Source organism: Scyliorhinus canicula, chromosome 19 (genome assembly GCF_902713615.1).
Source record: "Scyliorhinus canicula chromosome 19, sScyCan1.1, whole genome shotgun sequence".
NCBI classification, from domain to species: domain Eukaryota; kingdom Metazoa; phylum Chordata; class Chondrichthyes; order Carcharhiniformes; family Scyliorhinidae; genus Scyliorhinus; species Scyliorhinus canicula.
In genome coordinates, this window is record NC_052164.1 from 105,192,238 (window position 1) to 105,216,268 (window position 24,031).

The 24,031-nt window shown below is 60.9% G+C and overlaps 1 protein-coding gene across 1 annotated transcript in view; it reads right to left on the reverse strand.

Annotated features, from left to right (window-relative positions):
- Positions 1 to 22,328: 22,328 nt before the first annotated feature.
- The window catches only part of LOC119954449 (layilin-like), a 34,602-nt gene continuing 32,899 nt past the window's right edge, over positions 22,329 to 24,031 (reverse strand). The window contains exon 7 of the mRNA XM_038779668.1: positions 22,329 to 23,575. Within this exon, the coding sequence (XP_038635596.1) occupies positions 23,245 to 23,575 (331 nt within the window). The 3' untranslated portion in view covers positions 22,329 to 23,244. The remainder of the gene's footprint in view (positions 23,576 to 24,031) is intronic.

The window sequence follows — 24,031 nt, forward strand, 5'->3', positions numbered from 1 at the left end:
GGTATATTACGCTGGGTCGTGGGGGCGCGGGGGACGCTGGGGGGAATTGGGGTTGGGGGGAGGTGTTGATGTAGGGGGGGAAGGCAGCACGCCAGCGGGTGCCAGGTCCCGGAGTGAGACCGTGTCCTGCCGACCGTCGGGATACTCCACGTACGCATACTGCGGGTTGGCGTGGAGTAACTGGACTCGCTCAACCAACGGGTCGGACTTGTGCACCCGCACATGCGTCCGGAGCAAGATGGGCCCGGGGGTGGCCAGCCAGGTCGGGAGAGGGGATCCTGAGGACGGCTTCCTGGGGAAAACAAGCAGACGTTCATGAGGTGTTTGATTGGTGGTAGTACAGACGAGAGACCGGATTGAATGGAGGGCGGCGGGAATGACCTCTTGCCAACGGGGAACAGGGAGATCTCTGGACCGTAGGGCCAGCAGGATGGTCTTCCAAATGGTGCCATTCTCCCGCTCGGCCTGACCGTTACCCCGGGGGTTATAACTGGTCGTCCTGCTAGAGGCGATGCCCCTGCTGAGCAGGAATTGACGCAGTTCGTCGCTCATAAGGAGGACCCCCGGTCGCTGTGTATGTACGCGGGGTAGCCGAACAGGGAGAAGATGGATAGGAGGGCCTTTATGATGGTTGTTGTGGTCATGTCGGGACAGGGAATGGCGAAAGGGAATCGAGAGTATTCGTCGATAACACTCAAGAAACATGTGTTACGGTTGTTGGAGGGGAGGGGGCCCTTGAAGTCTATACTGAGACGTTCGAAGGGGCGGGATGCCTTGATCAGATGCGCTCGTTCGGGGCGGTAGAAGTGTGGTTTGCCTCGGCGCAGACGTGGCAGTCCCTGGTCACTGTCCTGACTTCCTCGACGGAGTAGGGCAGGTTGCGGGTCTTAATAAAATGGTAGAAACGCGTGACCCCTGGATGGCAGAGGTCATGTGGAGGGAGTGGAGGTGGTCAATCTGTGACTGGTGCTGGTACCGCGGGATAGGGCATCAGGAGGCTCGTTGAGCTTCCCAGGACGATACAAGATATCGTAGTTGCAGGTGGACAACTCGATCCGCCACTGAAAGATCTTGTCGTTCTTGATCTTGTCCCTCTGTGCATTGTCGAACATGAAAGCTACTGACCGTTGGTCTGTGAGGAGGGTAAACCTCCTGCCGGCCAGATAGTGCCTCCAATATCGCACAGCTTCGACTATGGCCTGTGCCTCCTTTTCCACCGAGGAGTGGCGGATTTCGGAAGCGTGGAGGGTCCGGGAGAAGAAGGCCACGGGTCTGCCCGCTTGGTTGAGGGTGGCCGCCAGAGCTACGTCAGACGCGTCGCTCTCGACCTGGAAGGGGAGGGACTCATCGATAGCGCGCATCGTGGCCTTTGCGATATCCGCTTTGATGCGGCTAAAGGCCTGGCGGGCCTCCATCGACAGGGGAAAGGAGGTGGACTGGACGAGTGGGCGGGCTTTGTTGGCGTAGTTGGGGACCCACTGGGCGTAGTATGAGAAGAAGCCCAGGCAGCGTTTGAGGGATTTGAAGGAGTTGGGGAGAGGGAGCTCCATTAGGGGGCGCATGCGTTCGGGATCGGGGCCTATCACTCCGTTACGCACTACGTAGCCAAGGATGGCTAGACGGTCGGTGCTAAACACGCACTTATCCTTATTGTAGGTTAAATTATGGAGTTTTGTGGTTCGGAGGAATTTTTGGAGGTTAATGTCGTGGTCCTGCTGGTCGTGGCCGCAGATGGTGACGTTATCGAGATACGGGAAGGTGGCCCGTGCTTGTCGACCATTCGGTCCATCTCCCGTTGGAAGACCGAGACCCCATTTGTGACACCGAATGGAACCCTGAGGAAGTGGTAGAGGCGCCCATCTGCCTCAGATGGGGTGTACTTTCGGCCACTCGCGCGGATGGGAAGCTGGTGGTAGGCGGATTTAAGGTCCACCGTGGAGAAGACTTTGTACTTCGCGATCCTGTTAACCAGGTCGGAGATACGGGGGAGAGGATACGCGTCCAGCTGCGTAAACCTGTTGATGGTCTGACTGTAATCGATGACCATCCGGTTTTTCTCCCCAGTCCGAACTACCAGCACTTGGGCTCGCCAGGGACTGTTGCTGGCCTCGATAAATCCTTCCTTAAGGAGCCTCTGGACCTCGGACCCAGGTCCGGTCCTGGGCGCTGGACCGTCTGCTCCGAGTGGCGACAGGTTTACAATCTGGGGTGAGATTAGCAAACAAGGAAGGGGGGTCCACTTTGAGGGACGCGAGGCTGCAGACAGTAAGGGGGGGAATAGGGCCGCTGAATTGGAAGGTCAAGCTCCGCAGGTTGCACTGGAAATCCAGGCCCAAGAGTGCCGGAGCGCATAGACGGGGAGGATGAGGAGTTTGAAAGTTTTGAAAACCCTCCCCTGGACCGTGAGGTCCGCTATGCAGCACCCGGTGATTTGGACGGAGTGCGAACCCGAGGCCAATTCAATTTTATGTTTAACTGGATGGATGGGGAGCGCGCAGCGTCTTACCGTGTTGGGGTGGACAAAACTTTCCGTGCTCCCGGAGTCCAGCAGGCATCTCGTTTTGTGTCCGTAGAGCTGGACCGTTGTCGTAGTCTTGGCGAGCGAGCGTGGTTGCGACTGGTCGAGTTTGATGGAAGCAAGTCGTGGCGAGAGTTCCAGATCCTCCTCGGTGGCAGAGTAATCGCTGGCAGGGCCTTCCGAGTTGGCCCAAGATGGCGGCGCCCAGGACCCACACGTGGAGCCGGGGCCCCAAGATGGCGGCGCCCGTGGGAGCCTCGTGGCGGCTGGTGGCAGTGTCAGCGGCGTCTGCGGCCGGTCGGGGCAGCTGGGGGCGCGGGGTCGGGAGGACCATGGGGCCGTTGCGGGAGCCGGGCCGGAGAGGTTGGTGCGCGGCGTGGGGCCCTGGGGGGGCCCGGGGGGGAGGGGGGGGGGGTCGATCCGCGGTCGCTGCGCGGGACAGCAGCGACCGACTTGGTCTGGCAGACCACCGTGTAGTGGCCCTTCTTCCCGCAGCTCTTACACAGAGCGGAGCGGGCCGGGCAGCGCGGGCGGGGGTGCTTGGAGAAGCCACAGAAATAGCAACGGGGCCCCGCTAGTTTATCGGAGCGACCCGCAGCGCAGGCTTGGGGGGGGGGTCGGGGTCCGCGGAGGATGGGGATGGCACGTGCCATGAAGCCCAGGGGGTTGCCGCGTGGCTGGGGGCGTATGCGCGGGTGTTCAGGTCAGCAATCTCCAGGGAGGCTGCAAGGTTCCGTGCCTCAGCTCGGCTGAGGGTGTTCTTCTCCAGCAATCGTTGGTGGATAGAAGGGGACTACATGCCAGCAACGTAAGCGTCTCTGATTAGAAGTTCCATGTGCTCCGTCGCCAAAACTTGGAGACATGCGCACGTTCTCCCTAGAGCTGCGAGGGCCTGGTAAAACTCATCGAGGGACTCACCAGGGAACTGTTGTCTGGTGCTATTAAAACATGCCTGCCAGTGTTTAAAGATTGCAGATGCATTTGCAGCCTGGGGGCTGGTACGGAGGCAGTCAGGCTTGATGCGAAGCTCCATTCCAAAATTCGAGCTGATTAAATTATCTGGGGCGGGATTCTCCGACCCCACGCAGGGTCGGAGAATCGGCCGGCAGCGGCGTTATTTCCGCTGCCGCAGGGTTTTTAAATCTCCCACCGGCCAAAAACCGGCGCTGTGCAAATCCCGCCGGCAGCCTCTGAAAACAGCTGGCGCCGGCGGGATTTCATTTTTTTTTTAGTTTCCACAAATCTCCGGCCCGGATGGGCTGAAGTCCCCGTGGCCACGGGTCACGTCGGCGAAAATCACAGTTGCTTTAAAACGGCGTCAACCATTGATGATGGTTGACGCCGTTCAGTGTCGGGTGTGGTGGGTTGCGGCATCGGGGGGGGTGGGTTGCGGCATCGGGGGGGGTTGCGGCATGGGGGGGGTTGCGGCATGGGGGGCGGGGGTTGCGGCATCGGGGAGGGGTTTTGGGGCAGCGGCGTGCAGAGAGGGGGAGGCGACGGATGCCCGGGGCCAACGCACCGTCGACCCCCCCCCCCGTACGCCGCTGCCCCCTACCCCAACCACCCCCCCCTCACCACCCCACCTCCCTCCAACGCCCCTACCCCCCTCCCCACCACACCTACCCCCCTCCCCACCACCCCTACCCCCCTCCAACGCTGCCCCCCCATCCCCCCTCCAACGCCGCCTCCCCATCTCTCGCAACGCCGCAACCCCCCACCCTCAACGCAGCAACCCTCCCTCATCGCCGGGTCCCCCCCCTCAACGCCGGTACTCACACACCCCCCCTCTCTCCTCCTCCCCCCCTTCGTTCCTCCTCCCCCCCTTCCTTCCTCCGTTAGTGGGGGGGGGGTGCGGCGTTGGAGTGGGGTAGGGGTGGTGAAGGGGGTAGGGGTGGTGAGGGGAGGAGGTTGGGGTAGGGGCAGCGGCGTGCAGAGGGGGGGCGATGGTGCGTTGGCCCCGGGCATCCGTCGCCCCCCCTCTCTGCCCCTGCCGCTGCCCCTACCCCAACCCCCCCCTTCACCACCCCTACCCCTCTCCAACGCCGCACCCCCCACCCCCCACTAATGAGGAAGGAAGGGGGGGAGGAGGAAGGAAGGGGGGAGGAGGAAGGAGGGGGGGGTGTGGGTACCGGCCTTCAGAGGGAGGGGGACGGGGTGTGGGTACCGGCGTTGAGGGGGGGGGGACCCGGCGTTGAGAGGGGGGTGGTTGCGGCGTTGCGAGAGATGGGGGGGGCGGCGTTGGAGGGGGGTAGGGGGGGCGGCGTTGGAGGGGGGTAGGTGTGGTGGGGAGGGAGGTAGGGGCGTTGGAGGGAGGTAGGGGTGGTGAGGGGGGGGTGGTTGGGGTAGGGGGTAGCGGCGTACAGGGGGGGGGGCGACGGTGCGTTGGCCCCGGGCATCCGTCGCCCCCCCTCTCTGCACGCCGCTGCCCCCAACCCCCCCCCCCCAATGCCGGGTCGCTCTTTTCCCCCCCCCCAATGCCGGGTCGCTCTTCTCCCCCCCCCCCCCCCCAATGCCGGGTCGCTCTTTTCCCCCCCCCCCAATGCCGGGTCGCTCTTCTCCCCCCCCCCCCCCCCCAATGCCGGGTCGCTCTTCTCCCCCCCCCCCCCCAATGCCGGGTCGCTCTTCTCCCCCCCCCCCCCCCCCACCAATGCCGGGTCGCTCTTCTCCCCCCCCCCCCCAATGCCGGGTCGCTCTTCTCCTCCCCCCCCCCCCCCACCAATGCCGGGTCGCTCTTCTCCCCCCACCCCACTGGGTCTCTCTCTCTCCCCACCACACAAACGCCGGGACTCGCCACTTCCGCAGCTGGAGAAACTGACGCCTATCGCGTCAGCCCGCTGCTGGCCCTTCCGGGAACAGAGATTGCCGGCTTAAAAGAAGGCCCGGACGCCGGAGTCATGCACACCGCTTTTTCCCGCCGGAAATGGGCGTCACGTCGGTCCACGGAGATTTTCACCCCTGTAGTTGACCACCGGGCTAACAACTAGCTGATTAAATTGATGTACCATCAATTCGACTCAAGGCACATATCCATACCACCACACCGTTACCGAAGGGGAATGGATTCAGGTACCTGCTGGTCAGGGACTTCATGAGGAAGGAGGTGCCGTTGTTTCCGGTGATGCCCCCTCCAGTGCCGCAGGACAAACTGCGGAAATGGGAGAGGGCAGGGTCTCGGATATATATGGGGAGCTATTGAAGAGAGAGAGTGCCCCAGTGGGAGAAGGTTAGGTGTAAACGGGAGGAGGAATTGGGTGAGGCTTGGGGGGGGGGGGGGGGGGGGGGGGGCTGGAGTGTGGAGTGACGCCTTGCGGAGGGTTTTAAAAAAAATCTTTTTATTCTCCTCATTTCCATCAATAAACAACCAAAGAGAAAACAAACAGAAACAAAAACAATAACAATCCCCCCCCCCCCGACACAAACCACCCCCGGCTCAATATGCAAACATCCACCCGCATATTCCAGGTCAACAACACAAAATTAACAATCAATCAGTAAACAGTGTGATCAAAAACAACAATACCGACGACCCCCCTCTTCCCTCCCTAATGTTCAATGGCCCAATTCTCAGTCCCTGTGAATTGTGAAACCCTTCCTTCATCTCCTTCAGCAGAGTCTTCACCATCCCCAGAATGAAGGAAAGCCCATTCCCCTGGCTGGCAAGCCGTGTCCCAGGATGGAGAAGCTGACCTCCCCCCAACAGGACCCTCCTCCAGGCAATCAGTGAGGCGAAAGCTAACATCTGCCCCCGTGCCCACCCACCACTCGAGCCGTTCAAAAGCCATCACCTCGGTTACCTTTTCTACCGTGAACAATGCGGCCCCACCCTGCCACCCAGCCTCCGCCATCCTCCCAGTTGCTAATCCGACCCTTCCACTCGATGGCGAACCTTCACTCACCCTCTTCCTCACGGCAGCTTTCCTTTGGGTTTGGGACATCCTTCTTCCTTATGTCGTCCTGTTCTCATTTAACCAAAAATTGCCCCTGGGACCAGCATTAAATTCTGAAAAATCAATCCTCGAGCAGGAGCCATCCAATGTGCGACCTCCTCCTACATACCGCCACCGGAGACCATGCCATCCCTTGCGCAGAGTTAATGTGTCCTCATCGTCTGCAAGACTGTAATCGTAGAATTTACAGTGCAGAATGAGGCCATTCATCCCATCGAGTCAGCTCCGGCCCTTGGACAGAGCACCCTACCCAAGCCCACACTTCAAGCCCATCCCAGCCCAGTAACCCCACCCAACCTTTTGAACTGGAAGGGCAATTTATCATGGCCAATCCACATAACCTGCGGATCTTTGGACTGCGGGAGGAAACCGGAGCACCCGGAGGAAACCCACGTGGACACGGGGAGAACATGCAGACTCCGATTAGACAGTTCAGTGACCCAAGCCGGGAATGGAGCCTGGGACCCTGGAGCTGAGAAGCGACAGTGCTAACCACTGTGCTACCGTGCTGCCCCAAGTCTTAACCAATTTAAGGTAGTGCACAGGGCGGTTCTTTCCAGGGGTGCAGGATGGGTGTGGGGGTGACAGTAGTCCCAAGGTGGAGATATTCGGTGTGTCGGAGGAGTACAGGTGGGAAGAGAGGCCGATGGTTTGGCCTTTGCCTCCCTGATAGCTCGGAGACGGATTGTGTTGGGTTGGTGGGACTCTGAGCCGCCGAGCGGGGGGGGGGGGGGGGGGTGTGGGTGAGGGTGAGGGATTTGGCAGAGTTCCTGCACTTAGAGAAGAACAAGTTGAAGGGGGCCAGTGGAGGGGCTCACCCCGAGATGGGAGCTGTTCATCGAATTCTTCAAGGATTATCAAGTTGTCAGAGGGGGAGGGGAGGGGTAGGGTGAAGGACTGGCAAATGGGGGTTGGCGTCAGGGTGGCAGCGGAGTGTGTATGTGTGTGGGGGGGGGGGGGGGGGGGCTGTCTCCTGCTGTTGGCTTTTGCACTTTTAGGTTCTGTTTATATTGAAAATGCTTCAATAAAATGTTTTTTAAAAAATGTACTTGATTGGCTATGAAGTTATTAATGAAATGCAAGTTCTTTCTAAGATGATGAGAGACTCGGGACGGACGAGACAGGAAAGAAGACAAAATAAAACAGTGAGTCTAAGAGACGAGAAAACATAAAATTTGGAAGAGCATACGCACGAGGATCAAATGACAAAATGCAAAATACCTCCCCAGACAAGTGTCACTACTCCAGTTTCCACTCAGAACAAACATTACAGCAGGGGAAGTGGTGAGGGGTGTGGTAGGTGGGGGTGTGGTGCAAAATATAACTGTTTATTTAGTAGGGTGAGAAACCACAAATTTTTTCTTCTTTCCGTCAGCCACTCCTTGCCTTTTGTTTAATGATTTGCAGCTTACTCTCTCTGTTCATTTCCTCAAATTTCCCCAATTTATATTCCTGGTTTTCCTGCTGTGGAAACGCAACCCCTTTAAGGGGCGTGTCCTCGGGGTCCATGTGACTGGCTCGGGACCTATCGTGGAGTGTGTGAATCCCAACCAATGAGGGATCAGAGTGGGTCTGGGGTAGCGGGGTCCTAGCCAGAGACCGGCCAGAGTGTTGACACCTGCGCTCGAGTGAATCGAGGCCGGTGACTAGTGGGAGAGGCCGAAAACGGGAACTACGACTGGCGCCAAACAGTTTGCGATGTAACCGACCCGCTCCCGTCAGCAAATTCGGAATCTCGCCGCAGCGAGGCAAGAAACCAATTATCACCACTTAAATCCCATTTCCTTACAATTAACGGGAGCCACCCCATATCCAATGGCCTTCCATCATTCAGCTGCCTCCCCAGGAAGTGCTCACGCTGGCGTAGATTGCTACTCCTTTTGAAAACATGAACCTGGCGGAAGGGCTTCCCTGGGGAGTCGAGGAGGTAAGCAGCCATCTTTGCTCACAGGCAAAGAGCCCTGGGGCGCTGGGATTGCTGACCCTGTGCTCGGTGGGGGTGGGGGGCTCCTTGGTCGAGGATACTGGACCCTCCACTGGAGGTGGGGGACACTCTGCAGGGGCGGGCGCCATGCAAGCGTGGGAGGAGGTGCTGGGGGTGCAATCAGGGGGCAACCACTCGGGGCACCACCTGGATCGTGTGTACCCATTCCGGGTGTGATCCCTGTCCCTGCCCGTCTGCCCCACGACCACCCATAACCCCCACCGGCTGCCGAGGCCTCAGGCTGCGAGGTAGAAGGCTAGCCTCTAGGGAATTGGCAATCGTGGCTAAGGGAGCACTTCACACAACCCAATTGGATTCCCGTGGGTGGGCGGCCATGTGGGAGTCATTGTCTAACATCCCAATCAGACCCAGATACCTGGACACTGCAGAAGGCAGCACCACACACACACAGCGGCCAACACCCAGGGGATGGGACACAGCTCCGGGGACTTGCCCATGGCCGGAAGGTGGGTGAGTTCCACGGGGAAGGGATCAGTGCCCGGTCTAGGTGACGTTATGAGTGGGTGTCCAGGGTACCGGGTTGACCTTTTTCCTGCACTGGAGGCCAGTTCTCCTGGCCACACCCCCGGCACTCACAGCCACTGCCACCTCATCCCAGGCGGCACTTGCTGGCCTATGGCTGACCCCCCCCCGGGACCCTCGGGGAACAGGACATCCTTGACCAAAAGGACATCACTTCTGGCATCCTGTCTTCGATGCACAACATCGTGGGCCGAAGGGCCTGTTCTGTGCTGTATTTCTCTGTCTATCCCCGAGTCTTGGACAGGTTACCTGGGCCCCACTGTTGTGAGCTGGCTGGGGTTGGCTGAGCAGATTAGGTGCTGCTTGACGGGGGGAGGGGGGGCTGGCAAGCGCAGTGCCGGTGAATCAGCTGGTGAGCCTTCATTTGCAGTGGGAAGCCCGTGTGGCCTCGTTAAAAAGACCAATTAACATTGACCAGCATTACCGGCCTCGCTGGCTGAGCACTGGAACACACGCGGTAGTTCCTGCTCGCTACCACACTCAGACAATTTTCCGGAGAACCGCGTCCTCTGTGTCCGTTTGTTGCCAAAAACGCTTTGGGCGGGATTCTCCACTCCGGCAGAACAGTTTCCTGATGCGGTGCATCTCCATGGGCAGCGCCTTGCTCCGTCCCGGCAGCCGGCCAATGGGGTTTCCCATTGTGGCCACCCCCACACCGTCGGGAAATCTGTGGGTGTGAGTGCGCTGACAGCGAATGTTGTACTACGGAGCCCCCCCCCCCACCCCCCCCCCCCCCCCCCACCCCCCAATCCAGAGCAACCTGCACCCCCAGGTATCTAAAGTGAGTCCCTGCCCTACGGAATATTAGACCCCCCCAACCCTGCCTCCACCTCTGGCCGAGACACCACTAAATACTCACTCTTGTCCAGATTTAATTGTACCCGAGAAAGCCCCAAACACCCGAAGCAGCTCCAATGTTCCCCCAATTGACACATTTGGTTCCGACACGTGAAATAACAAGTCATCGGCATATAGGCACCGTAACATACACCGAGCATCATATAGCCCAGTAACACACACTGAGCATCATATAGCCCAGTAACACCACAGGCATGGTGCAGGCGGGAGGGATTCAGATTTCTGGATAACTGGGGCTCTTTCTGGGGAAGGTTGGACCTCTATAGACAGGATGGTCTACATCTGAACCTGAGGGGCACCAATATCCTGGGGGGGGGAGATTTGTTAGTGCTCTTTGTGGGGGTTTAAACTAATTCAGCAGGGGCATGGGAACCTGGATTGTAGTTTTGGGGTACGGGAGATTGAGAGTATAGAGGTCAGGAGCACAGATTTGACTTCGCAGGAGGGTGCCAGTGTTCAGGTAGGTGGTTTGAAGTGTGTCTACTTCAATGCCAGGAGTATACGAAATAAGGTAGGGGAACTGGCAGCATGGGTTGGTACCTGGGACTTCGGTGTTGTGGCCATTTCAGAGACATGGATAGAGCAGGGACAGGAATGGTTGTTGCAGGTTCCGGGGTTTAGGTGTTTTAGTAAGCTCAGAGAAGGGGGCAAAAGAGGGGGAGGTGTGGCGCTGCTAGTCAAGGACAGTATTACGGTGGCGGAAAGGATGCTAGATGGGGACTCTTCTTCTGAGGTAGTATGGGCTGAGGTTAGAAACAGGAAAGGAGAGGTCACCCTGTTGGGAGTTTTCTATAGGTCACCTAATAGTTCTAGGGATGTAGAGGAAAGGATGGCGAAGATGATTCTGGTACTGCCCGGGTATCGGGGACACACTGCCCGGATATCGGGGAAACACTGCCCGGGTATCGGGGGCGCACTGCCCGGGTATCGGGAGCACACTGCCCGGGTATCAGGGGCACACTGCCCGGGTATCGGGGACACACTGCCCGGATATCGGGGGCGCACTGCCCGGGTATCGGGGGCACACTGCCCGGGTATCGGGGACACACTTCCCGGGGTATCGGGGACACACTGCCCGGGTATCGGGGACACACTGCCCGGGTATCGGGGACACACTTGCCCGGGTATCGGGGCACACTGCCCAGGTATCGGGGCACACTGCCCGGGTATCGGAGACACACTGCCGGGTATCGGGGACACACTGCCCGGGTATCGGGGGCACACTGCCCGGGTATCGGGGCACACTGCCCGGGTAATGCGGGCACACTGCCCGGGTATCGGGGACACACTGCCCGGGTATAGGGGGCACACTGCCCGGGTATCGGGTACACACTGCCCGGGTATCGGGGACACAATGCCCGGGTATCGGGGTCACACTGCCCGGGTACCGGGGACACTGCCCGGGTATCGGGGACACACTGCCCGTGTATCGGGGACACACTACCCGGGTATCGGGGACACACTGCCCGGGTATCGGGGTCACACTGCCCGGGTATCGGGGGCACACTGCCCGGGTATCGGGGCACACTGCCCGGGTATCGGGGACACACTGCCCCGCGTATCGGGGACACATGCCCGGGTATCGGGGACACACTGCCAGAGATCGGGGATACACTGCCCGGGTACCGGGGGGCACACTGCCCGGTATCGGGGACACACTGCCCGGTTATCGGGGACACCACTGCCCGGGTATCAGGGACACACTGCCCGGGGGGGTATTCGGGGACACACTATGCCCGGGTATCGGGGGCACACATGCCCGGGTATCGGGGCACACAGCCCGGGTATCGGGCACACTGCCAGGGTATCGGGGACACACTGCCCGGGTATCGGGGACACACTGCCCGGGTATCGGGGACACACTGCCCGGGTATCGGGGGCGCACTGCCCGGGTATCGGGGGCACACTGCCCTGGTATCGGGCACACTGCCCGGGTATGGGACACACTGCCCGGGTATCGGGGGCACACTGCCCGGGTATCGGGGGCACACTGCCCTGGTATCGGGCACACTGCCCGGGTATGGGACACACTGCCCGGGTATCGGGCACACTGCCCGGGTATCGGGGACACTGCCCGGGTATCGGGGACACACTGCCCGGGCATCAGGGACACACTGCCCGGGTATCGGGGGCACACTGCCCGGGTATCGGACACACTGCCCGGGTATCGGGAACACACTGCCCGGGTATCGGGAACACACTGCCCGGGTATCGGATGCACTGCCCGGGTATCGGGGACACACTGCCCGGGTATCGGGGTCACACTGCCCGGGTATCGGGGGCACACTGCCCGGGTATCGGGGACACTGCCCGGGTATCGGGGACACACTGCCCGCGTATCGGGGACACACTGCCCGGGTATCGGGGACACACTGCCCGAGTATCGGGGATACACTGCCCGGGTACCGGGGGCACACTGCCCGGGTATCGGGGACACACTGCCCGGGTATCGGGGACACACTGCCCGGGTATCAGGGACACACTGCCCGGGTATCGGGGGCACACTGCCAGGGTATCGGGGGCACACAGCCCGGGTATCGGGGACACACTGCCCGGGTATCGGGGGCACACTGCCCGGGTATCGGGGGAACACTGCCCGGGTATCGGGGACACACTGCCCGGGTATCGGGGACATACTGCCCGGGTAGTCGGGGACACACTGCCCGGTATCGGGCACACTGCCGGGTATCGGGACACACTGCCCGGGTATCGGGCGAACCACTGCCCGGGTATCGGGGACACCTGCCCTGGTATCGGGGACACACTGCCCGGTATCGGGGCACACTGCCCGGGTATCGGGGGACACACTGCCCGGTATCGGGGCCACTGCCCGTGTATCGGGGCACACTGCCCGGTATCTGGGGACCACTGCCCGGGTATCGGGGGACACTGCCCGGGTATTCGGGGACCAACACTGGCCCGGGTATCGGGAACACTGCCCGGGTATCGGGGGACACACTGCCCGGGTATCGGGGCATACTGCCCGGTATCGGGGACACACTGCCCGGGTATCGGGGACACACTGCCCGGGTATCGGACGCACTGCCCGGGTATCGGGGACACACTGTCCGGGTATCGGGGAAACACTGCCCAGGTATCGGGGGCACACTGCCCGGGTATCGGGGACACACTGCCCGGGTATCGGGGACACACTGCCCGGTATCAGGGGCACACTGCCCGGGTATCGGGGACACACTGCCTGGGTATCGGGGGCACACTGCCCGGGTATCGGGGACACACTGCCCAGGTATCGGGGGCACACTGCCCGGGTATCGGATGCACTGCCCGGGTATCGGGGGCACACTGCCCGGGTATCGGGGACACACTGCCCGGGTATCGGGACGCACTGCCCGGGTATCGGGGACACACTGTCCCGGGTATCGGGACACACTGCCCAGGTATCGGGGCACACTGCCCGGGTATCGGGGACACACTGCCCGGGTATCGGGGACACACTGCCCGCGTATCAGGGGCACACTGCCCGGGTATCGGGACACACTGCCCTGGGTATCGGGGGCACACTGCCCGGGTATCGGGGACACACTGCCCGGGTATCGGGGCACATGCCCAGGTATCGGGGACACACTGCCCGGGTATGGGACACACTGCCGGGTATCGGGCACACTGCCCGGGTATCGGGGACACCTGCCCGGGTATCGGGGACACACTGCCCGGGCATCAGGGACACACTGCCCGGGTATCGGGGGCACACTGCCCGGGTATCGGACACACTGCCCGGGTATCGGGAACACACTGCCCGGGTATCGGGAACACACTGCCCGGTATCGGATGCACTGCCCGGGTATCGGGGACACACTGCCCGGTATCGGGGTCACACTGCCCAGGCATCGGGGGCACACTGCCCGGGTATCGGGGACACTGCCCGGGTATCGGGGACACACTGCCCGCGTATCGGGGACACACTGCCCGGGTATCGGGGACACACTGCCCGAGTATCGGGGATACACTGCCCGGGTACCGGGGCACACTGCCCGGGTATCGGGGACACACTGCCCGGGTATCGGGGACACACTGCCCGGGTATCGGGACACACTGCCCGGGTATCGGGGGCACACTGCCCGGGTATCGGGGACACCTGCCCGGGTATCGGGGCACACTGCCCGGGTATCGGGGACACACTGCCCGGTATCGGGGACACACTGCCCGGGTATCGGGGACACACTGCCCGGGTATCGGGGACACACTGCCCGGGTATCGGGGACACACTGCCCTGGTATCGGGCACACTGCCCGGGTATCGGGGACACACTGCCCGGGTATCGGGGCACACTGCCCGGGTATCGGGGGCACACTGCCCTGGTATCGGGCACACTGCCCGGGTATCGGGACACACTGCCCGGGTATCGGGGACACACTGCCCGGGTATCGGGGACACTGCCCGGGTATCGGGGACACACTGCCCGGGTATCAGGGACACACTGCCCGGGTATCGGGGGCACACTGCCCGGGTATCGGGACACACTGCCCGGGTATCGGGACACACTGCCCGGGTATCGGGAACACACTGCCCGGGTATCGGATGCACTGCCCGGGTATCGGGGGCACACTGCCCGGGTATCGGGGACACACTGCCCGGGTATCGGACGCACTGCCCGGGTATCGGGGACACACTGTCCGGGTATCGGGGAAACACTGCCCAGGTATCGGGGACACACTGCCCGGGTATCGGATGCACTGCCCGGGTATCGGGCACACTGCCCGGGTATCGGGGACACACTGCCCGGGTATCGGGGACACACTGCCCGCGTATCAGGGGCACACTGCCCGGGTATCGGGGACACACTGCCTGGGTATCGGGGGCACACTGCCCGGGTATCGGGGACACACTGCCCGGGTATCGGGGGCACACTGCCCGGTATCGGGGACACACTGCCCGGTATCGGCACACTGCCCGGGTATCGGGGGCACACTGCCCGGGTATCGGGGACACACTGCCCGGGTATCGGGGACACACTGCCCGGGTATCGGCACACTGCCCGGGTATCGGGGGCACACTGCCCAGGTATCGGGGACACACTGCCCGGGTATCGGGGACACACTGCCCGGGTATCGGACGCACTGCCCGGGCATCGGGGACACACTGCCCGGGCATCGGACGCACTGCCTGGGTATCGGGGGCACACTGCCCGGGTATCGGGGACACACCGCCCGGGTATCGGGGGCACACTGCCCGGGTATCGGGGTCACACTGCCCGGGTATCGGGGGCATACTGCCCGGGTATGGGGCACACTGCCCGGGTATCGGGGACACACTGCCCTGGTATCGGGGGCACCTGCCCGGGTATCCGGCACACTGCCCGGGTATCGGGGGCACTCTGCCCGGGTATCGGGGACACACTGCGCGGGTATCAGGGACACACTGCCCGGGTATCGGGGGCATACTGCCCGGGTATCGGGGTCACAATGCCCGGGTATCGGGGGCACACTGCCCGGGTATCAGCGACACACTGCCCGGGTATCGGGGACACACTGCCCGGGTATCGGACACACTGCCCGGGTATGGGACACACTGCCCGGGTATCGGGGGCACACTGCCCTGGTATCGGGGACACACTGCCCGGGTATCGGTGGCACACTGCCCAGGTATCGGGGACACACTGCCCGGGTATCGGGGACACACTGCCCGGTATCGGGGCACACTGCCCGGGTATCGGGGACACACTGCCCGGGTATCGGGGCACACTGCCCGGGTATCGGGGACACACTGCCCGGGTATCGGGGGCACACTGCCCGGGTATCGGGGACACACTGACCGGGTATCGGGGACACACTGCCCTGGTATCGGACACACTGCCCGGGTATCGGGGACACACTGCCCGGGTATCGGGGACACACTGCCCGGGTATCGGGGACACACTGCCCGGGTATCGGGGGCACACTGCCCGGGTATCGGGCACACTGCCTGGGTATCAGGGACACACTTCCCGGGTATCAGGCACACTGCCCGGGTATCGGGGGCACACTGCCCGGGTATCGGGGGCACACTGCCCGGGTATCGGGGGCACACTGCCCGGGTATCGGGGACACACTGCCCGGGTATCGGGGCACACTGCCCGGGTATCGGGCACACTGCCCGGGTATCGGGGACACACTGCCCGGGTATCGGGCACACTGCCCGGGTATCGGGGACACACTGCCCGGGTATCGGGACACTGCCCGAGAATCGGGGACACACTGCCCTAGTATCGGGGGCACACTGCCCGGGTATCGGGACACTGCCCGGGTATCGGGGACACACTACCCGGGTATCGGGGACACACTGCCCGGGTATCGGGGACACACTGCCCGGGTATCAGGGGCACACTGCCCGGGTATCGGGGACACTGCCCGGGTATCGGGACACACTGCCCGGGTATCGGGGACACACTGCCCGGGTATCGGGGCACACTGCCCGGGTATCGGGGACACACTGCCCGGGTATCGGGGACACACTGCCCGGGTATCGGGGACACACGGCCCGGGTATCGGGCACACTGCCCGGGTATCGGGGCACACTGCCCGGGTATCGGGACACACTGCCCGGGTATCGGGGACACACTGCCCGGGTATCGGGGCACACTGCCCGGGTATCGGGGACAACTGCCCGGGTATCGGGACACACTGCCCGGGTATCGGGGCACACTGCCCGGGTTATCGGGGACACACTGCCCGGGTATCGGGACACACTGCCCGGGTATCGGGGCACACTGCCCGGGTATGGGGACACACTGCCCGGGTATCGGGGGCACACTGCCCGGGTATCGGGGACACACTGCCCGGTATCGGGGGACACACTGCCGGGTATCGGGGACCACTGCCCGGGTATCGGGGACACACTGCCCGGGTATCGGGGGCACACTGCCCGGGTATCGGGGACCACTGCCCGGGTATCGGGGACACACTGCCCGGGTATCAGGGGACACACTGCCCGGGTATCGGGGTCACACTGCCCGGGTATCGGACACACTGCCCGGGTATCGGGGACACACTGCCCGGGTATCGGGGGCACACTGCCCGGGTATCGGGGACACACTGCCCGGGTATCGGGAACACACTGCCCGGGTATCAGGGGCGCACTGCCCGGGTATCGGGGGTCACACTGCCCGGGTATGGGGCACACTGCCCGGGTATCGGGGACACACAGCCCGGGTATCGGGGGCACACTGCCCGGGTATCGGGGGCACACTGCCCGGGTATCGGGCGCACTGCCCGGGTATCGGGGACACACTGCCCGGGTATCAGGGGCGCACTGCCCGGGTATCGGGGACACACTGCCCGGGTATCGCGGACACTGCCCGGGTATCGGGGACACACTGCCCGGGTATCGGGCGCACACTGCCCGGGTATCGGGGGGACACTGCCCGGGTATCGGGCACACTGCCCGGGTATCGGGGACACACTGCCCGGGTATCGGGGCACACTGCCCGGGTATGGGACACACTGCCCGGGAATCGGGGACACTGCCCGGGTATCGGGGACACACTGCCCGGGTATCGGGGACACACTGCCCGCGTCTGGGGAACACTGCCCGGGTTTGGGACACATTGCCCGGGTATCGGGGACTCACTGCCCGGGTATCGGGGACACACTGCCCGGGTATCGGGGACGCACTGCCCGGGTATCGGACACACTGCCCGGGTATCAGGGACACACTAGCGGGTATCGGGGGCACACTGCCCGGGTATCAGGGACACACTGCACGGGTATCGGGGGCACACTGCCCGGGTATCGGGGATACACTGCCCGGGTATCGGGCACACTGCCCGGGTATGGGACCAACTGCCCGGGTATCGGGGGCACACTGCCCGGGTATCGGGGGCACACTGCCCGGGTATCGGGGGACACACTGCCCGGGTATCGGGGACACACTGCCCGGGTATGGGGCACACACTGCCCGGGTATCGGGGACACACTGCCCGGGTATCGGGGACACACTGCCCGGGTATGGGACACACTGCCCGGGTATCGGGGGCACACTGCCCGGATATCGGGGAAACACTGCCCGGGTATCGGGCACACTGCCCGGGTATCGGGGACACACTGCCCGGGTATCGGGGACACACTGCCCGGGTATCGGGGGCACACTGCCCGGGTATCGGGGGACACACTGCCCGGTATCGGGGACACACTGCCCGGGTATCGGGGGCACCACTGCCCGGGTATCGGGGGACACACTGCCCGGGGTATCGGGACACACTGCCCGGTATCGGGGGACACACTGCCCGGGTATCGGGGACACACTGCCCGGGTATCGGGCACACTGCCCGGGTATCGGGACACACTGCCCGGGTATCGGGGACACACTGCCCGGGTATCGGGACACACTGCCCGGGTATCGGGGACACACTGCCCGGGTATCGGGGTCACACTGCCCGGGTATCGGGGACACACTGCCCGGGTATCGGGGCACACTGCCCGGGTATCGGGACACACTGCCCGGGTATCGGGGACACACTGCCCGGGTATCGGGACACACTGCCCGGGTATCGGGGACACACTGCCCGGGTATCGGGGGCACACTGCCCGGGTATCTGGGCACACTGCCCGGGTATCGGGGACACACTGCCCGGGTATCGGGGACACACTGCCCGGGTATTGGGGACACACTGCCCGGGTATCGGGCACACTGCCCGGGTATTGGGGACACACTGCCCGGGTATCGGGCACACTGCCCGGGTATTGGGGACACACTGCCCGGGTATCGGGCACACTGCCCGGGTATCGGGGACACACTGCCTGGGTATCGGGGGGACACTGCCCGGGTATTGGGGACACACTGCCCGGGTATCGGGCACACTGCCCGGGTATCGGGGACACACTGCCCGGGTATGGGGCACAGAAGTGCATGAGGAGCTTCTCATGGTCACACACCAGCTGCACGTTCATCAAGTGGAACACCTTTCAGTTTGTGAAGACCGGCCTGTCTGGGCCCGTGCCCGTAGGGGGCCATGCATCCCATTGATCACCCCCTGGACCCGGGGCATCTTGGGATGGTGGCGAACCCCACTGCCCGGGCATCCTGGTGGGCTCGGTCCACATTGAAATGGATGTATTGTGGTGACTGCACAAATAGGGTCTCCATGACAGTGCCGATGCACCTTTGCACAGGGGTCTGAGATCCCGGACAGGTCCCCACTCGGCACCTGGAAGGAGTCCGTGGCGTAAAGGTTCAGGGTGACCGTCACCTTGATAATCCCTGGGAGCGGGTCTCCTTCCCCATTCCCCCGCACTGCCAGGTGCGCCATGACCTGGCAGATATATTTCACTGCCTCCCTGCTCAGCCGGAGTCTTCGATGGCTTGCCCGGTCCAGCAGGTCCTCGAATGACGGGCGATGCCGGCACACAAGGGGCCCTTTGCACCTCCCACATCCTCCGCAGTCTGTTGTGTGGCTCTTCGTCCTCACCGGCTGGCTCCTGTTTCTCTGGGGCAGGCTCCGCTGTGGCAGGGTCCTCCTCGAGCTGCTCCAACTCGTACAGATTCAGTGCATCCCCCAACAGGGAGGCCACCATTCCTGGTTGGGTTCCGAAGTCTATTATCTGCAGGAAGTGAAAGGCCGACATGTTAGCATGGTGCTGCCCCCGTGCCCAACCAGGTCCAACAGGCTACACGGTGGCCCCGGTCTGCACTGCAGCCCCTACCCTACATTTCTCCCCCCCCCCCCAACCCCAAACCCACCACTGCCTTCCCCCGGCACCCTGCCCACCACACCCCTGGCCCCATCCCTGCTGCCAGGGGTACCATTGACTGGTGCCACTCATACCAGCGATACGCTCCGTGGTCCCCGCCCAGTGCACTCCTGCAGGGGCTACTGTGGACGTTGCCCTTGGGTGGGCCACGTGCTGCACCGTCGGAGGGTGGCGGCTAGTTGGGGGGGTGGGGGCATCCATGCGGCCGGTGTCACTCTGCACAACCAGGCGTCATGGTGGGCGGTCAGTGGGGGGGGGGGGGGGGGGTACGCAGCAAGATGGCTGCCTTGCAAGCTGCGGTGATGGCGGTCCGTGCCCGGACTCCCCGATCCCGTGAGGGGCCACCCCGACCCCATGGCCCATCCACTGGCCATCCGGTGTCACCCCGCCCCGCTGCCCCCCGGGCGGAGGCACCCCCGGCAGCCCATGGCCTCCCTCCTCTCACTTCCTCAGCAGCCACGGGACCTGTTTCTTGATTTTTGCAACCACAAGTGAAACTCGCCGTCGGTAATTCCACCGGGAGGAAGCGGAGAAAAGCAAGAGCCCCGGTGAATACCGGTTCAGGCCCGTTAATGATTTGCGAACAGCGTTAACTGTGCGTGCAGAGTAAAATAATTGACGCCGCTGTTGAGGTAGCGGAGCGTGGCATTCTGGCAGGCAACTGGCACAATTTTGGCGTCGCGACCAATTCTCCGCCCAATTGGGTTTTGCGATTCCAGTGTCGACTAACGGACAATACTGCCATGTATACCCCAGTGATCGACTAACGGACAATACCACCATGTATGCCCCAGGGTCGGCTAACGGACAATACCGCCATGTATACCCCAGTGATCGACTAACGGACAATACCGCCATGTATACCCCAGTGTCGGCTAACGGACAATACCACCATGTATGCCCCAGGGTCGGCTAACGGACAATACCGCCATGTATACCCCAGTGTCGGCTAACGGACAATACCGCCATGTATACCCCAGTGATCGACTAACGGACAATACCACCATGTATGCCCCAGGGTCGGCTAACGGACAATACCGCCATGTATACCCCAGTGTCGGCTAACGGACAATACCGCCATGTATACCCCAGTGATCGACTAACGGACAATACCACCATGTATGCCCCAGGGTCGGCTAACGGACAATACCGCCATGTATACCCCAGTGTCGGCTAACGGACAATACCGCCATGTATACCCCAGTGATCGACTAACGGACAATACCGCCATGTATGCCCCAGTGATCGACTAACGGACAATACCGCCATGTATACCCCAGGGTCGGCTAACGGACAATACCGCCATGTATACCCCAGTGATCGACTAACGGACAATACCGCCATGTATACCCCAGGGTCGGCTAACGGACAATACCGCCATGTATACCCCAGTGTCGACTAACGGACAATACCGCCATGTATACCCCAGTGTCGGCTAACGGACAATACCGCCATGTATACCCCAGTGATCGACTAACGGACAATACCGCCATGTATACTCCAGTGATCGACTAACGGACAATACCGCCATGTATACCCCAGTGATCGACTAACGGACAATACCGCCATGTATACCCCAGTGTCGGCTAACGGACAATACCGCCATGTATACCCCAGTGATCGACTAACGGACAATACCGCCATGTATACTCCAGTGATCGACTAACGGACAATACCGCCATGTATACCCCAGTGTCGGCTAACGGACAATACCGCCATGTATACCCCAGGGTCGGCTAACGGACAATACCGCCATGTATACCCCAGTGTCGGCTAACGGACAATACCGCCATGTATACCCCAGTGTCGGCTAACGGACAATACCGCCATGTATACCCCAGGGTCGGCTAACGGACAATACCGCCATGTATACCCCAGGGTCGGCTAACGGACAATACCGCCATGTATACCCCAGTGTCGGCTAACGGACAATACCGCCATGTATGCCCCAGTGTCGGCTAACGGACAATACCGCCATGTATGCCCCAGTGATCGGCTAACGGACAATACCGCCATGTATACCCCAGTATCGACTAACGGACAATACTGCCATGTATACCCCAGTGATCGGCTAACGGACAATACCGCCATGTATACCCCAGTATCGACTAACGGACAATACTGCCATGTATACCCCAGTGATCGGCTAACGGACAATACCGCCATGTATACCCCAGGGTCGGCTAACGGACAATACCGCCATGTATACCCCAGTGATCGGCTAACGGACAATACCGCCATGTATACCCCAGGGTCGACTAACGGACAATACCGCCATGTATACCCCAGTGATCGACTAACGGACAATACCGCCATGTATACCCCAGTGATCGACTAACGGACAATACCGCCATGTATACCCCAGGGTCGGCTAACGGACAATACCGCCATGTATACCCCAGTGATCGACTAACGGACAATACCGCCATGTATGCCCCAGGGTCGGCTAACGGACAATACCGCCATGTATACCCCAGTGTCGGCTAACGGACAATACCGCCATGTATACCCCAGGGTCGGCTAACGGACAATACCGCCATGTATACCCCAGTGATCGACAGGAGACCAAAGAATAAACTCCTAAAAAAGCAGTTTTGGACAATATGATTTTCTATTTTGTTTTGGGAGTGGATTAGTTATGATCTGGTCGAGTAAGTGAGAGATTTACTGACAGCAGCCTCCTCCCTGGCAATGCTGGGTGGCAGATACAGACACTTTTAAGAAGTTGGTAACATTCTCAGACGTACACCACAATCTCTCTAAACCCTTAGAGAAGAACACCAAGAAAATCATTCCCAGTGCAAAAAATAATTTATGCAGTTTACAAATATTAAATTAGATTGAAAAATTAGATGAAAGAAAGTATTCTAAAACCATCAACCTCAATGTCGAAACCTCAACACTGAGTTTTCCAACAGTCATTGCTAAAGTTTACGCTTCTGTCCAAAGCATTTACACAAATCTTAGATTTATTAACCGACAACTCTTTCCCAGAAAAGGCTGTGGACACTGAGTAAATTGAAATGTTCACAACTGAGATTTATTGATATTCTTTGTTGATTAAAGGGGTGAGATACAATCTTCTCACTGGATTGGAGGGCAATCTTGATGGGCCGAATGGCCATTTGGGTGTCCCGAAAGTCTTCTTTCAGCTGAGTTCTCAGAAGAGTTTCTGAAGCATGAGGGACAATGTTTAATGAGACAGGATTTCACAAGCAGGCATACCCCTCCCGGACAGAACAAACCCAAATAATCCCGGACTGGGTGTTTGCGGTAATTAAATAGTTTGTGGTTTGCATTTTGATGCCTGGCAGTTAGCGGACGGTTCCTGGAGTTGGGGGCTCTCCAGCTCACTGACAGAGACAGTAAGAGGGTCATTTATACGTTGACGTGAAAAAGACTGCAAGGCATTTGAAGCACATCTTCCCAACTCACACTCAGCTTCTCTCCAGGAGCTGCTTTTATCTCGAAGTCCAAAACTTCACTTCTTCAGTAAGTTTCTGTATTTACAGATGTGTGTCTGCTCACGCACTCTCCTATTGGCTGGACCTCCCCAGGTCTCATTGGCCAAAAAGACGAAAGGAAAAATGGGATCTTCTGTCCAGGCACCACTGTTTCAGCTCAGCGTGCTGGAATGGAGCCCAGCAGGAGGTGGGCTAACCCTCGGCACAATGGCTGATCTAACGGTTTGCACATCGCCACACGGTCCTAGTAACCATAGATCTCATTTTCCACCCAGCCGGACTCTCTGCCCATCGCCACTTGGGTTTGATAAGGTTCATAAATCTCATTTGTTACAAAGCCACTGGAGGGACAGTTGGCGGCAACATTGTCATAATCCCTGGAAACATTATCCGGGTCCTGGCTGTGAGGAGAGGTTTGGAATGACGTGTTCCTTATGTAGGGTCGAGCTCCGGTTAAATCAGCCTGGGACTGCTTCATGATGACATTGTAAACCTCCAGGTTTGGAGAGCTGCTTCTGACGGGATCCATCCAGAAGTTATGTTCCTTCACTGTCACCTCACACCGCTCCTTCCTCCTAAAAAAGAGAGGTTAATTCATGGGAACCCTGACAATTGTCCAAACTCAGCACAGATACAGTGGCAGGGGGAAGGCAGGGGAGAGGTTGGAGGCAGAGGGAGGGGGAGGAAGGTGGAGGGGAGAGAAGAGGGGTCTCTCACAACTGTCGCTGTACATGGGCATGTCTTGTCAGCAAGGGATCGGTCAGCAAGGCATCGGTCAGCAAGGCATCGGTCAGCAAGGGATCGGTCAGCAAGGGATCGGTCAGCAAGGCATCGGTCAGCAAGGCATCGGTCAGCAAGGCATCGGTCAGCAAGGGATCGGTCAGCAAGGCATCGGTCAGCAAGGCATCGGTCAGCAAGGGATCGGTCAGCAAGGCATCGGTCAGCAAGGCATCGGTCAGCAAGGCATCGGTCAGCAAGGGATCGGTCAGCAAGGCATCGGTCAGCAAGGCATCGGTCAGCAAGGGATCGGT